We start from the raw sequence: 16,096 nt of genomic DNA, 5'->3' as shown, positions 1-16,096 counted from the left end.
ATATGATCCAGCAATTCCACTTCTGGATATATACCCCAAAGAACTGAAAGCAAGGACTTGAATGGATATTTGTACATGCATGTTCATAGCAGCTTTATTCACAGTAGCCAAAAGGTGGAAGTAATCGTGTCCATCAACAGATGAATGGATAAACAAAATGTGGTATATTCATCCAAAGGAAGACTGTAAAAGCTTTAAAAAGGAAAGATATTCTGACACATACAACAACATGGATGAACCTTGAAGATATAATATTATGCTAAGTGAAAAAAACCAGTCAAATATCATATGATTTCACTTATATAGAAAAATAGTCAAATTCATACAGATGGAAAATAGAAGGGTGGTTGCCAGTGGCTGCAAGGAAGAGGGATGGGGAGTTAGTGTTTAATGAGAACAGAGTTTCCACTGGAGGAGACGTAAGAGTTTTGGAGATGGATGGTGGTCATGGGTGAATAACAATGTGAATGTACTTAATGCCACTTAAGTGGCATTAAGTGAACTACCTGTACACTTAAAAGTGGTTGAAATGGGCCAGGCGTGGTGGCTCACGCCTGTAATCCCAGCACTTTGGAAGGCCGAGGCGGGTGGATTACCTGAGGTCAGGAGTTCGAGACCAGCCTGGCCAACATGGTGAAACCCCGTCTACTAAAAATACAAAAAAATTAGCTGGGCATGGTGGCGCATGCCTGTAATCCCAGCTATTTGGGAGGCTGAGGCAGGAGAACTGCTTGAACCCAGGAGGTGGAGGTTGCAGTGAACGGAGATGGCGCCACTGCACTCCAGCCTGGGCGACAAGAGCGAGACTCCATCTCAAAAAAAAAAAAAGGTTGAAATGTCAAATTTTAACTTACATATATTTTACATTTTAAAAAAAGAGCCTTCATTCAAGAGATATATAGCCTTTGATCTTTTAAAGTAGGTTGAGTCTCAGCACAGAGTCACAAGCGATAGAGGTAGACAGAGGCTGGTGTGAGGCAATTTCCACCTGAGTTTCTTTTCTGTCCACTCTAGGGTAGTCAAGGGGGTCACGATGTTTATAAAGCATAGCAAGGTGTGGAAACAGACCAGCAACAGGTAAACTGTGAGGAAACGGGACCACTGGATTGAGAATTTAGAACAATTTAAACAAAGAAAAAATCTCATTTTGATTCCATGTCATTACTTCAGCGACCTTTCTCTGTTGGGTAGAAGGAGAATTCAGAGCTTAAGGAGAAAGAAAATCACCTCCGCATATCCCTTCCTCAATTTTAGTCAACACCAAAAAAATTGAACAAACTGCAGTTAGATGAGTCCAGATAATTTTGTGTATATTTCTATTTTTACATAATCTCTGTTTTAGGAACATTGTGTGGACTTAAAGCAATGCATTCTTATTTTTGCAGGGAGACAGAGGGGACCCAGGACTGCCTGGCTTACCAGTAAGTCTTCTGAGCAGGCTCTATGCTTCTATTTCCTCCTCAAATAGCCTATGATCCACGTTTTAATCCCAGCAAAGCCAGCTACATAATTTGTGCGGCTCACCTAGTGCAAAATGAAAATGTGGGTTCCCTGTTCAAAAATTATTAAGCATTTCAAGATGGCGACCGCAGAACATGAAGCATGGGGCCCTGTGTAACTGCACCAGTCTCATGCCCATGAAGCTGTTCTTGAAGCTCATCAAGCTCCCTCCTGTCTTCCTCTTCTGTCTTCTAATGATCTTGTGGCATTACTCAGGTATATGCAGCCACTTAATATTTAGGAAAGTGAGTCCACTTAGCAACTACATGTATAATATATACCAGCTAGAATAATCTTGCATTGCTTCTCGCTACCATTTTGCCTGGTGAATCAGTATTTGTATATTATATTTAATATTTTGCCCATCTTCATCTCTCTGATGTTTCTGATGTGCGAAAGTTTCACAAAACTAAACGGTAAATGTGTGAATCACAAATGCCACAATTTGAGTATTCATAGTGCATAATCTTTGTGTTATGATATTTTTGCAAAAATGCTTCACTTATAATTTTGTTTTCTGTAGGGGCACTGAGGGCCGCCCAGACCAGCAATTCAATGATTATATTAGTCTTTCCAGTTTTTCGATGTTTACAAGATTAAAATTGAGAGCATTTTTGCCGGCCAGGCGTGGTGGCTCATGCCTGTAATCCCAGCACTTTGGGAGGCCAAAGCAGGTGGATCACGAGGTCAGGAGTTTGAGACCAGCCTGGCCAACATGGTGAAAGCCCCTATCTACTAAAAATACGAAATTAGCGAGGCGTGGTGGCACGTACCTACAATCCCAGCTACTCAGGAGGCTAAGCCAGGGAATCACTCGAACCCGGAAGGCGGAGCTTGCAGTAAGCTGAGATGGCACCATTGCACTCCAGCCTGGGCAACAAGACTGAAACTCCATCTCAAAAAAAAAAAAAAAAAAAAAAAAAAGACTGGGTGAGGTGGCTCACACCTGTAATCCCAGCACTTTGGGAGGCTGAGGCGGGTGGATCACGAGGTCAGGAGTTCAAGACCAGCCTAGCCAAGATGGTGAAACCCCGTCTCTACTAAAAATACAAAAATTAGCCAGACGTGGTGGTGCGTGCCTGTAATCCCAGCTACTTGGGAGGCTGAGGCAGAGAGCTGCTAAAACCCAGGAGGCAGAAGATGCAGTGAGCCAAGATCGCACCACTGCACTCCAGCCTGGGCGACAGAGACTCCATTTTGCCTTCCAAAAGTTAAGCTATAATTTTGCCCTGTAACTTCTGGCTAGTGATGGAACGACTTTCCTGGGCTGGTTTCCTTACTACGATTGAAGCTCAGGTCCATGTAATAAATGTGATACCTCAATGTTGCTGTTAAAATAAATATCAGTTCATCCTCCTAAACAGAGTAATTTCATTATACACTCCCCAATCATTTGACTTGGGCAGAGTCAGCAGGAGCCCAGGGAACATCTCTCCACACTTCCAGGCTAGCCTGGCTGTAACCTTTTGTTGACAATTTGTGTATAGTTGTGTTACAACTTACAAGTTGTAGAAAATTTTGTATGGCTGACTCATCTTGATCTCAAATTAGGGACTATATTTCCCCAATTTGAGATCCTGCAGACCATGTTTTAAAAATATACTAAAAAGTATAAATACATTAATATATAATGTTAATTAATAATAATACTTTAAAAGCATCCTAATGTATATCAAAATTGTAACAGAATTTAGGAGTAGGTAGTAATGCATTTTCTTTGTTCTCCACTTTTGTTATCACAGGATGTATTTGTAAATAGGTAGATTGATTTCTGGGTCTTAACTGGACCCTAAATGAAGGAATTTATCACAACTACTAGAGTGCTGCTACCTTTAGCTTGGTGCTTTTTTTTTTTTTTTTTTTTTTTGAGACAGAGTCTTGCTCTTTTGCCAGGCTGGAGTGCAGTGGTGCAATCTCAGCTCACTGCAACCTCCGATTCCCTGGTTCAAGCGATTCTCCTGTCTCAGCCTCCCGAGTAGCTGGGACTACAGGCGCCTGCCACCAGGCCCATCTAATTTTTGTATTTTTAGTAGAGACGGGGTTTCACCATGTTGGCCAGGATGGTCTCGATCTCCTGACCTCGTGATCTGCCCCACTTGGCCTTTCAAAGTGCTGGGATTACAGGTGTGAACCACTGCGCCCGGACTGCTTGGTGCCCTTTTAGGGCTGCATCAAAGCTGCTGTTGAAAATGTCCTAGCAGGGCAGATGTGCTGGCGGCTGTGATTTCTTTACAGGTTTTTATCCACATGGGATCACACGCAACTCTTTCTGTGAAAGATGATTACAATTTTGGGTAACAGATGCACTGATTTTTCTCATGTTTAGGGATCTTGGGGGGCAGGAGGACCGGCGGGTCCCACAGGATATCCTGGAGAGCCAGGGTTAGTGGTAAGTACAGCACTGCTGATGTGATCCCTTTAAAAACCAGATTCTACATGAAAATAAAGAAGCAACGTTGCCATTTTGGGTCAGACACAGGTGGGCCGTTTGAGAGATTATAATCGATGAATCACTGAAAACCCACCATTATCAGTGGGACTCCATCTTGAAGCACAGGTCCCTGCAGATGAGCCACTGACATCATCTTCACAGAAAACAGCCCATCCATGATAGAAACTGCATCACTGCGTGTTTTAAAATTAAGGGTTTCCTAAATAGGACCCTATTTTGGGGTAACAAAAGAAGGCACATTCTTATTTCTATGTCTGATGATTGATTTGTGTTTTTTTCTCCCTTGATTTAGGGACCTCCGGGCCAACCAGGGCGTCCAGGTTTGAAGGTAGGCAGTCATGAGCAAGATACATCAATAGAGCCCTGAACAATGAAATGGTTGACCACTGATATTTGTCAGAATGATGGCTTTCCTCTTATCAGACTTCCCAAAGTATTCCATGAACTGCAATATATTGTGTAGCCAGAAGTCTTAATTGCTTTTAATTACTTTTTTAAAATTCAAAAGCAATTAGATTCTTTTTCATTTCTTTCTCAGGGAAATCCCGGTGTGGGAGTAAAGGGGCAAATGGGAGACCCGGTAAGAATTCCCTCTTGCTCTGAGGAGCAGATGGTGACGTGTGTGTGCTGCTCAGGGGTGGAGGCTGTTCTGATTATTTGAACTTGTACTCATTATCTAGTCACTGCCCAATTTTATGGCTGAGAACTTTTCTTTGCCGAATTATTATGGCACCATTACCCTTGACTGTAAAATGAAAGATCTGACACAATTTAACACTACATTCGGGTTAATTTGTGCAACACATTTCACCCTAGCAAACAGATTGAACATTTTTGACAATATATTATGTCCAGAGTAACAGCTTTGTCAAATCACGGATTTGTTTTGCTTAATTTCACATAAATCCTAAACTCCACCCTTAAATATGCATATAAATATAAATATAAATGACTGGAACCAAGAGCACTGAGCAATACACAATCTCCAACCCACTCCTTTTCTATGCCTGTCCTCCCTGTCTCCTCCCCCTGCCACTCACACCCACTGTCCTTTTGGCTGACATGTAAAACTTAGTAAGAATAAGCTTTAGAAAAGTGATTTAAGGGCTGAGCACGATGGCTGATGCCTGTAATTCCAGCACTTTGGGAGGCTGAGGCGGGTGGATCACGAGGTCAAGAGACTGAGACCATCCTGGCCAACATGGTGAAACCCCGTCTCTACTAAAAATACAAAAATTAGCTGGGCGTGGTGGTGCGTGCCTGTAGTCCCAGCTACTCGGGAGGCTGAGGCAGGAGAATTGCTTGAACCTGGGAGGCGGAGGTTGCAGTGAGCCAAGATAACGCCACTGCACTCCAGCCTGGTGACAAAGCAAGACTCTGTCTCAAAAATAAAAAAAAAAAAAGAAAGAAAAAAGTGATTTAAAAAGGCAACTCACCTGGAAACAATCTGAACATCCAGCAGTAGGTGAGTGGCTCTTTCAACAACTGAGGGCAAGTCAATATTAAGCATCTGCTCCATGCCAAGCTAGGACTGACACTGGGTGTGGGGATTTAGCAAGACAGACCTGATCCCTGCTCTCATGGAGTTCCAGCGTGATTGAGTAAGTCATGGTATAGTCATTTAACAGAATGGCACAAGAGTCAAAAATACGTATGATGACTTCATGAAGTGGGGAAGTGCCTGTGATATGCTGAAGAGAAAGTACAGGTACAAAAATGTAAACTCAACTTTGTAAAAGCAACGGCAACAAGAAAGACATTAAAATATACACAGAGAGGGATTTCTCAACCTCAGGCTGCTGCTATTTCATTGTTGTGGAGGCTGTCCTGTGAATTACAGGATGTTTGGCCACATCCCTGGCCTCTCCCCACTAGATGTCAGTAGCATCCTGTCCCTCCAATCGTGACAACTTAAAATGTATCAAAACATTGCCAAATGTCCCTGCGGGAAGGGGTTGCCTAACTACTTTCCCCTTCCCCCAACCTTGAGAATCTCTGGCTTGTAGAAATGACTGAATGAAAATATACCAAAACAATGTTTTTCAAGTTTGGGAAGCCATGGAGCTCTGGAATATATTCGTCGAAGCCACAGGAGCCCGTGCGCCATTGCAGAATCCAGCAAGCATTGGCATCTTAGTGACTTTCCGCGCCAGTCCAATCAGACACATTTGCAAACTCAGGCTGTGGAATAACTTGGAAGTATTTGGCTATGAGGTGGCCATTCAAATGATCTCAAATGTGCTTACCTTAATTCTTTTAGATTGTCAGGTGAATGAACACATAATTTTACAATTTTGGGCCAGGCCCAGTGGCTCACGCCTGTAATCCCAGTACTTTGGGAGGCCGAGGCGGGTGGATCACCTGAGGTCAGGAGTTCGAGACCAGCCTGGTGAACATGGTGAAACCCCGTCTCTGCTAAAAATACAAAAATTAGCCGGGTATGGTGGCGTGTGCCTGTAGTCCCAGCTACTTGGGAGGCTGAGGCGGGAGAATTGCTTGAACCTGGGAGGTGGCAGTTGCAGTGAGCCAAGATTGTGCCATTTCACTCCAGCCTGGGTGACAGAGTGAGACTATGTCTCAAAAAATATAAATAAATAAAATAAGATAAAATATTGATGCAGAATTCTCAGATGTTCTAGAGCATGTTTGCCCACCTCATTTTAAGAAACACTGCCCTAAATGGTTGCTATTTATGCCTACATGATATAATTATGGACCTTTTACATTTTAATTCTTCATAGTTTTCCTTCTTTGTACTTTTGACTATGCTGAGTATATGGTACTTTTACAATATGAAAAAAAATAGCAGTATGACCAATATTTTGAAGAAGCCGGCTGCTTGTCAGCTTTTAAGGGTTTTGTTCAGGTTTATCTCAATTACAAGAATAAGAGTGGCTATCTTTACCAATACATGCTATGCTTTTACTCATGTTTTGTTCATGTGCTTGTTCAATGGTTTATTCACGCAGCAGATATCTTTAGGGCAGGTGCTACACCAACACTGTGTTAGGTGTGTAGATAAATCAAGGAAAAAAAAAACAAAACAGACAATGTTTCTAATCTGGCTTTTCTTCAATTTCCCAGGTTTAGGTAGAAATTGAACTCTTTTTTTTTTTTCTATTTAAACTTGATATTCTTCTAAAAATTCCACGTATCAAAAGCATTAGTAGTTTTAGTAATGATATATTGGGGAATTTACTTTGTTACCCTCAACACGGGAAGCATTTTATGTATATTATCTATTCAATGGAAGAATAGTTTGAGGTAGGTAATATTACAATCTCCATTTCACAGAGAAGAAAAATGAGGTTTCAAGGAAGTAAGGAAATGAGGACTGAGAGAGGTTTTAAGGAACTTGCCCCAAGTGACAGAGCCAGTAAGGGCCTGGTTTGCAAACATGGGTAACCTATATATAGCCTGTTCTTAACTATGACAAAAAGAAAGATCAACTAAGTGTAGAATAATAGTAATACCCAGAAAAGCACAAAATATTTATTTTCTAATTAATGGTGAGAATTTATGATTGTGGCAAAATTCATTCAAGAAACATTCTTTTCTTCAGTAGAAAAACATCTATCATGGCATAAATAAAAATTTTGGCTATTATTTTACAGTTTTAAAATATTATTGAAAACAAATAGAAATAATCTAATCTAACCAGAGTGAGATGGCTTAATACATCACAGTACATTCTTATGATAGATTATTTATTGGCACTAAAAATCAGGATTGTTACGTGAGGCCAGGAGTTTGAGACCAGCCTGGCCAACATGGCGAAATCCCATCTCTACTGAAAATACAAAAATTAGCTGGGCACGATGGTGCATTATCTGTAATCCCAGGTACTCAGGAGGCTGAGGCACAAGAATCACTTGAGCCCGGGAGGCAGAGGTTGCAGTCAGCTGAGATTGCGCCATTGTGCCCCAGCCTGAGTGACAGAGAACACTCTGTCTCAAAAAAAAAAAAAAAAAAAAAAAAAAAAATCAGGATCCTGAAGAGATTTTAGTATAATAGAAAAAGGCTCACAAAATATTGTAAGAAAAATATAAAATTATTTAAAAATTTAATAAAATATGCTGTATATTTTAAATCATGTTTATATATTTATAGTATTCTGATTATATTTTCATAAACATAAAACAAATTGTTTATTCACCTATATACACATATATGTACATATATACACATATGTACACACACCACCAAAAATTATATCAAAGTTTTAATAGGCCAGGTGCGGTGGCTCACGCTTGTAATCCCAGCACTTTGGGAGGCCGAGGCGGGCGGATCACCTGAGGTCCGGAGTTCGAGACCAGCCTGACCAACATGGAGAAACCCCCGTCTCTACTAAAAATACAAAATTAGCCGGGCGTGGTGGCGCATGCCTGTAATCCCAGCTACTCTGGAGGCTGAGACAGGAGAATGGCTTGAACCCGGGAGGCGGAGGTTGCTGTGAGCCGAGATCGCGTCATTGCACTCTGGCCTGGGCAACAAGAGTGAAACTCCATCTCAAAAAAAAAAAAAAAAAAGTTTTAATAGAGATTACTTCCGGATAGTAGGATTTTTTATTTATTTATTTATTTATTTATTTATTTATTTATTTATTTATTTATTGAGATGGAGTCTCGCTCTGTCGCCCAGGCTGGAATGCAGTGGCACGATCTCTGCTCACTGCAAGCTCCACCTCCCAGGTTCATGCCATTCTCCTGCCTCAGCCTCCCGAGTAGCTGGGACTACAGGCGCCTGCCACCACGCCCGGCTAATTTTTTTTTTTTTGTATTTTTAGTAGAGACGGGGTTTCACCGTGTTAGCCAGGATGGTCTCGATCTCCTGACCTCGTGATCCACCCACCTCGGCCTCCCAAAGTGCTCGGATTACAGGCGTGAGCCACCGTGCCTGGCCCTGGATAGTAGGATTAAGAATCATTTTCATTTTTTAAATTTATTTTTAACAATAAGTGTGTATTAAATTTTTATAAGAAAATAAATATCCTTTTATATTCTATGATGTACTTGCCACAACTTGTATTTTAAATCCATGACACATAGGATTGGAAGCATTATACCACAATACATGGGTGAAAACCTTCAAAACATAAATTAATATGAAATTTTCATTATCTTGCTTTTTTTTTTAAGGGTGAGGTTGGTCAGCAAGGTTCTCCTGGACCCACCCTGTTGGTGGAGCCACCTGACTTTCGTCTCTATAAAGGAGAAAAGGTAATTCCCAAATCCATATGTCACCTTGGAAAGTAGCAGTAGAAAATATTTTTTGACATGGATCTGTGGCAGCAAAGTACAGAGGTCTTTCTGTGCATCACTGCACTAGTTTCAAACCTACTTTAATAGGTTGGTACTACTATTGGCCCCATCGTGAGGCATTGAAAATGAGGCTTGGAAGGTTCCCAGTGTTCTCAAGTTTACCCAGCTGCTGAGTGGCAGACCTAGCTCAGGCTGCTAAATTATGACATGTGCTTGTTAATGTTGTTTTGACGTGTGGATTGAAAAGACCACCGGAAGCCCAGTTGTCCTTTAGATGTTACAGATGAGTTTGATGTCTTGATAATTGAGAAGGTAACAAATGCATAGAACTGGGCCGTAATAGATTCTTGGCAAATATTAATCCCTCTGTCAGCTACCAGTGCTGGTATTATTGGTGCCACATGCAGATTCTGTTGTTGCTTTTCAATTGCTGGGTTAAATTTCTTTACTTTGCTCAAAGTAAGCCACTTTTTCAATGGCTGCATTCCCAAATTGTATCTGCTGCCTGGTTCCGTGGTCCACTGTGGTATCCCATATACCTCTCACATAGAGAACTGGCTCAAATAGTATCTGGTTTATAAGTGTGCTGATTAGAACAGGTGAAGAGTAATCGCTTAAGATTTTTTTTTTAAGGTGAAACAGATTGTAAAAAGAGATGATTTCTGAAGGAGATGGAATTCAGTATGTTAAATAATAAGAACAGACCAAATTATATTCATTGTAATTTTTAGGGTATAAAAGGAATTCCTGGAATGGTTGGACTGCCAGGACCACCAGGACGCAAGGTAGTTTATTTAAGTACCTTTTTTTTTTTCATTTGTGTGATGTACTATCTTAACTTAAAATGTTATTTCTCATGGTCTTTATCATTGCTTTAAGTGCTAATATATATTACCAGAATTTTTCACTATCTTATCATAATACTATAGAGCCTCTATTCTCAAGTTTTCTTTAAGCTGCTGACAATAATTTTTGTTTCTCATTTTGTTTTTTTTCCCTATTGCTGAAATATTGCTTTCCCTATTGCTGAAATATTATTGCTTGAACCCCTCTAAATGTTGTCATCTCTTAAAGGGAGAATCTGGTATTGGGGCAAAAGGAGAAAAAGGTATTCCTGGATTTCCAGGGCCTCGGGTAAGCATCATTTGCTGTTAACATCAGTGAATTTGGAGATATTTCTCTTTCATGTTTTTATAAAACCAGGTCAGTAGTCCCACAAGCTCAAAAGCGAAGAATAGCTCATGTAAGAACAAAACATTTTGGACGAGAATTATGGAATATCTAAATATCCCAGAGCATCCTTCCATTGACATCATTTAGATAAAACAGGCAAGCAAAAGATAGAAGAATTTGGGAAAAGTGACAGGATTGTGGCATCTCTTGTCTGGCACCTCAGTGCCAGTAGGAAAGTAGCTTGGAATAGTTAATTTAAGTCTATTCGAGGAAACAACATGGTGATATAGGGGCAGTAGCTAGAAAAAAAGTACAATATTAAGCTCCAAACATCACCACATGTCACTAATAGAAAGCCCATTCATAGAGTCACCATGGAGGCCAGACCGCAGCTGGCATGGGCATTGAGTTTATTTGGTTCTAGATTTAGTACTGAATGGGGCAATATTGGTTTCCATGGTCATTTTTATTGCTAATGATGCACAGAGCAACTATTAATTTCCAGGCAAATTATATTGCAGAGATTTTAAAGATATTTGGCCCAGTGCAAGCACTAAGTTAAGTAAATTAAATTTGGAAAAGCAACGACAACAAAAATACATTCTTAATTAAAACACTGGCAATGACATGGATTTTTTGAATAAGACTGAGGATCACTTCAAGTAGCAAATGTTATAAAGAAATGGAATCTATTTTATATTTATTTCCTTTTATTCAGCTAGCTTTGCAAACAGGACCAAATATCCATGGAACAATTTGATAAGGTGAAAAATGATGCACTGAGCTGGTTAATGCATTCTGATTTAATTCTGTTTATCCTGATTTTTGTGAATTTATTAGGGGGATCCTGGTTCCTATGGATCTCCAGGTTTTCCAGGATTAAAGGTAAATGTACCTCATTATAGAGATAATAAATACATTTCATTAGTAAATGCAATTTAGTATAATTCAGAAGTTGTACTGTTGCGTGCAAACACAGTAATTAGGAAGGCAGACACATTCATTTTATGGATTGCAGGATTTAGCTGTGGGTGCAAAAATTGAAGCACAAGATTGTCTGATGCAACTGATGAACAGTGTTAAGACTTTGCATGGTCTCAGTGGGCAATGTGTTGCTTAAATTAAATGAGAATGAGATAATTTGTCACCCAGTCACTTTTTTTTTTTTAAGGCATGTTTGTGCTTGTTTGTAGGGAGAACTAGGACTGGTTGGAGATCCTGGGCTATTTGGATTAATTGGCCCAAAGGTAAAAAGTGAGCCTATTTTAATATATCCTGATAAAAGTTTATATCCTTAATATTATCTAATTTATTTTTAAAAGTATTGCCAGGAATCAATCAAGAATGGAATTTTTATAAGAGATACAGTTAATTTTTTATTCAATTGTTACATTAGTCTGTTTTTCATGTTGCTGATAAAGACATATCCAAGACTGGACAATTTACAAAAGAAAGAGGTTAAATGGACTTACAGTTCCACGTGGCTGGGGAGGCCTCACAATCATGGCAGAAGGCAAGAAGGAGCAAGTCACGTCTTACATGGATGGCAGCAGGCAAAGAGAGAGTTTGTACAGGGAAACTCCTATTTTTTAAAACCATTATCTTGTGAGACTCATTCACTATCACAAGAATAGCACAGGAAAGGCTGGGCGTGGTGGCTCAAGCCTATAATCCCAGCACTTTGGGAGGCCGAGGCGGGCAGATCATGAGGTCAGGAGATCGAGACCATCCTGGCTAACACGGTGAAACCCCGTCTCTACTAAAAATACAAAAACAAAATTAGCCAGGCGTGGTGGTGGGCGCCTGTAGTCCCAGCTACTTGGGAGGCTGAGGCAGGAGAATGGCGTGAACCTGGGAGGTGGAGCTTGCAGTGAGCCGAGATCACACCACTGCACTCCATCCTGGGCAACAGAGTGAGACTCCATCTCAAAAAAAAAAAAAAAAAAAAAAAAGAATAGCGCAGGAAAGACACACCCCCATAATTCAATCACCTCCCACTGGGTTCCTTCCACAACAGGTGAGAATTGTAGGAGTTACCATTCAAGATGAGATTTAGCTGGGGGCACAGCCAAACCATATCAGTTGTCCCTTGTTATCTGTGGGAGATTAGTTTCAGAACCCCTAGGCTACCAAAACCCTCAGATGCTCAAGTCCCTGACGTAAAATGATGTAGTATTTGCATAATACTTACACACGCCATATCTTATATTTTAAATCATCTCTAGGTTACTTATAATCTCTAATACAATGTAAATGCTATGTAAACAGTTGTCATATTCCATTGTTTTATTATTTTTATCATTGGATTGTTATTTTTTTAAAATATTTTGTATAAGAGTGCTGACTGTATAGTACTTTAATGCATGCTGTGTGTTATTATGCATGATTATCATATTATCATATCAGTGTCATATTAAGCATTATTATGTTCTACATTTGAGAAGTGATCCTTTTGAAGGTGAATAATCATGACAGTTTAAAAAAATTCATGGGCTCATTGAGATTAGAAACAGAGGGCATCTTAGAGAGTTTTCTGCTTTCAACACCACTGCATTTTTTCTTTCCTTTTTAACTTCTGTGACCTCACATCTGGCACTTGCTCAGCATGTGCAAGGGAATTGTGTTCCCTTAAAGCCATGGTGGCATTAAAGGAACACAATTTAGGGGGACACTATTTGTTGCTAAAATAAAATGTAGATTCGGACCTTGTTAGGTGAATAAACTATTTGTCATTGATGCCAAGTCAGACATTAATGCTCATAGTATATCTAAGAAACTTGGTGACATCAGAGGTATCCAATTTATAGGCATAGAATAATTTCACTGGAGTTAAATTTCTTTTCTTTTGTGGAAGCTTTGTGACTTGCTATTTACTTCCACTACTTGTAGATAAGAGATTAGATGCATCTTTGCTGCTCCTAAAACTCCATGGATGCTTCATTTCTCTAGTCAGCCTATAATCTCTGCTTCTTATATGAATGTGCACATGATCGTTCTAATACTGGTTTAATGCCAGGCAACATGAGTAAAATTAATATTCCTTTAAAAAGTGAATGAATGAATGATTTCAGGGGGATCCTGGAAATCGAGGGCACCCAGGACCACCAGGTGTTTTGGTGACTCCACCTCTTCCACTCAAAGGTTTGTGTTCCTATTCAGTTCCTCCATAAATTATGCAGAAATAGGAGTTGAGTGGCCAGGACAGAGGAGTCTGGCCCAGTATTTCCATAGCTTGCACACTAGGCAGGCTGAATGCACGAACCGTAGCATGAGTGTATAATTACACATGTGCATGAGGTTTTTTTCAGTACATATACTGTATGCTGGGATTTTTATTGTTATCTTTCAGAAAGTCTATTTTTAATCGCTAAAAATTGTATGAAACTATTTTACTGGCTGGGTTCAGTGGCTCACGCCTGTAACCCTAGTACTTTGGAAGGCTGAGGCAGGCAGATCACTTGAGGTCAGGAGTTCGAGACCAGCCTGGCCAACATGGTGAAATCCCATCTCTACTAATAATACAAAAATTAGCTGGGTGTGGTGGCACATGCTTGTAATCCCAGCTACTTGGGAGGCTGAGGCATGAGAATCACTTGAACCTGGGAGGTGGAGGTTGCAGTGAGCTGAGATCATGCACTCCTGCCTGGGTGACAGAGGGTGACTCCATCTGAAAACAAAAACAAAAACAAAACTATTTGACTAACACCTATCAAGATGCTGCCACCAAAAGGAGTAGCCTAAATCAGTGACAAAGAGCCCCATTCAAAGTTCACGTGTCTGAGGAAGAGGCACAGCCAAAGCGGTTCACATTTAAGATATTTCGTTTTAAATGTAATGAGAAACTGCAAAAATGTCTCCTAATTATACTTTACTGAGTCTCACAAAAAGTAATTGTTGTCTGAATTTTAAAATGCACATATCATTTGTTTATTCTCATGTACCATTATCTTTGGCAGGCCCACCAGGGGACCCAGGGTTCCCTGGCCGCTATGGAGAAACAGGGGATGTTGGACCACCTGGTCCCCCAGGTCTCTTGGGCAGACCAGGGGAAGCCTGTGCAGGTACGGATGCCCTGATGTGCCCTGGCTTTTACAGGTCAGATTTCCTGCATCATCATCAGCACCAGTAGCTTTCAACTGTAGCTGATACTGGAATCACCTTAGGATTGTGTAAAATAATACTGACGCCTGTGCACACCCCAGACCAAGAATGTTGGACTCTTGGGAGATGGGCCTGGGGATCTGATACTGTAGAAGCGCTCCTGTATTTGTAACATATAGCCAAGGTTAAGAACCACTGAACTCAAACCAATTAATCACTTACTTGGGAGGAATACAGGTTTCTCAGCTGCACCCCAGAACATTCAATCAATATCATAGGGGTGTTGTAAGGAATATGTATGTATAACAACAGGCCTCCCACAAAGTTATCGAATGCAGATAAGGCTTGGAAACCACTGCTAGGATTAGTGTTTCCCCATGTTTTCCCACCCTTCTGGAAGGCTCTCCCTGTTGACATCTACTTGTAAAATTTAGTACATTCACCTAATCCCTCGCTTAAATCTCCTGCATGAAAGGTGGAAGTAAAAATTATGATTAAAAAAACTTTCATTCATAATTACTTTAAAAAAGTCTTCTTCCCTCGCCTCAAAAACAAAAATAAGAAAATGATGGGCCACAGTGGCATTTGGTAAAAAGCCTGGGAAAGAGTCCTGTTGGCATAAGGACTTTGAACTCCTTCAGGTGCTGCGCTGGTTAATATTCCTAGTAAGATTAGGAATTGAAGTTTAGAGGGTATTTGCAGTCTGTGAACCCAGGAGAATTGATTAAACCTGTGAGGAGAAAAGTCTTGAGTAAACGTAGTTTTACCCAGCCTGTGTCTCTTGTTATATTTACTGAGAAGAAGTGAGAAATTTTCTGAGATATTCAACTGCTAACTACAAAACTCTTGTTTAATCTTCCATGAATCTAGCTTTCGGTTTGCAGGATTCAGTAACCACAAAGGTGGAAAAGCTTTGTCTAGTTCACTTAACCTTTAGATAGCACAGCCTTAGCCTAACTGACCCAGGAGTATATAAATAATATAGAGTATTCTGTTGGTCAGAAAGCACTGGACTCTGGTCTTAGAATTCTCCAATCAGGCTTGTTTGTAATAGAATAGTGTCTCCAGCATATTAAAATGAATATCTAATAGTAAGTAACAAGTGTCTCTAGTGGATTCAAACCCAGGAAACCTCTTAATTCACAAGGTTTTAAAAAATAAATTAACCCAATAGCTTTCAAATCTTGACTATGACCCATAGTAAGAAATGCATTTGATTTTACATTTATATGCAAAACATATACATTTACATTACACAAACATGTATGTATCCATATGTACAGGTGATTCAGACAAAAATACACAGAAGTATACATTTTCGGTATGTGACACACTCTTCTATCCCACTCATTTCTTTTATAATAAAAAAAATTTAATGCTGTCACAACTTACTCTATTGACTTCATGCTCTACAGTTGGGTGGACAATACTGCAAGATGCCACACACTGTAGCCCATTCTCCCTGTTGGCAGGTGGTTAAGCATTCTTCTTGGCAATGGGACAAGGCAGCAGGCAGCACCCAGGTTCATCCAATGACTGATTGTATTGAGTCCACATCAGGTCTTAGAAATGGCATGAAGACAAGATGGCAGCCAAATCCACAGGAGCT

The 16,096-nt window shown here is 40.2% G+C and overlaps 1 protein-coding gene across 1 annotated transcript in view; it reads left to right on the top strand.

Moving 5' to 3' along the window:
* The window catches only part of COL4A4 (collagen type IV alpha 4 chain), a 163,432-nt gene that overhangs the window by 51,682 nt on the left and 95,654 nt on the right, over positions 1 to 16,096 (top strand). The window contains exons 9-19 of the mRNA XM_003821828.5: positions 1,386 to 1,421; positions 3,827 to 3,889; positions 4,245 to 4,280; positions 4,491 to 4,532; positions 9,091 to 9,171; positions 9,945 to 9,998; positions 10,288 to 10,347; positions 11,227 to 11,271; positions 11,580 to 11,633; positions 13,458 to 13,527; positions 14,343 to 14,447. Of these exons, the coding sequence (XP_003821876.2) occupies positions 1,386 to 1,421; positions 3,827 to 3,889; positions 4,245 to 4,280; positions 4,491 to 4,532; positions 9,091 to 9,171; positions 9,945 to 9,998; positions 10,288 to 10,347; positions 11,227 to 11,271; positions 11,580 to 11,633; positions 13,458 to 13,527; positions 14,343 to 14,447 (646 nt within the window). The remainder of the gene's footprint in view (positions 1 to 1,385; positions 1,422 to 3,826; positions 3,890 to 4,244; positions 4,281 to 4,490; positions 4,533 to 9,090; positions 9,172 to 9,944; positions 9,999 to 10,287; positions 10,348 to 11,226; positions 11,272 to 11,579; positions 11,634 to 13,457; positions 13,528 to 14,342; positions 14,448 to 16,096) is intronic.

The sequence above is a fragment of the Pan paniscus genome, chromosome 13 (genome assembly GCF_029289425.2).
Source record: "Pan paniscus chromosome 13, NHGRI_mPanPan1-v2.0_pri, whole genome shotgun sequence".
In the NCBI taxonomy this organism is placed as follows: Eukaryota; Metazoa; Chordata; class Mammalia; order Primates; family Hominidae; genus Pan; species Pan paniscus.
This window is presented reverse-complemented; position numbering and strand designations above follow the sequence as displayed.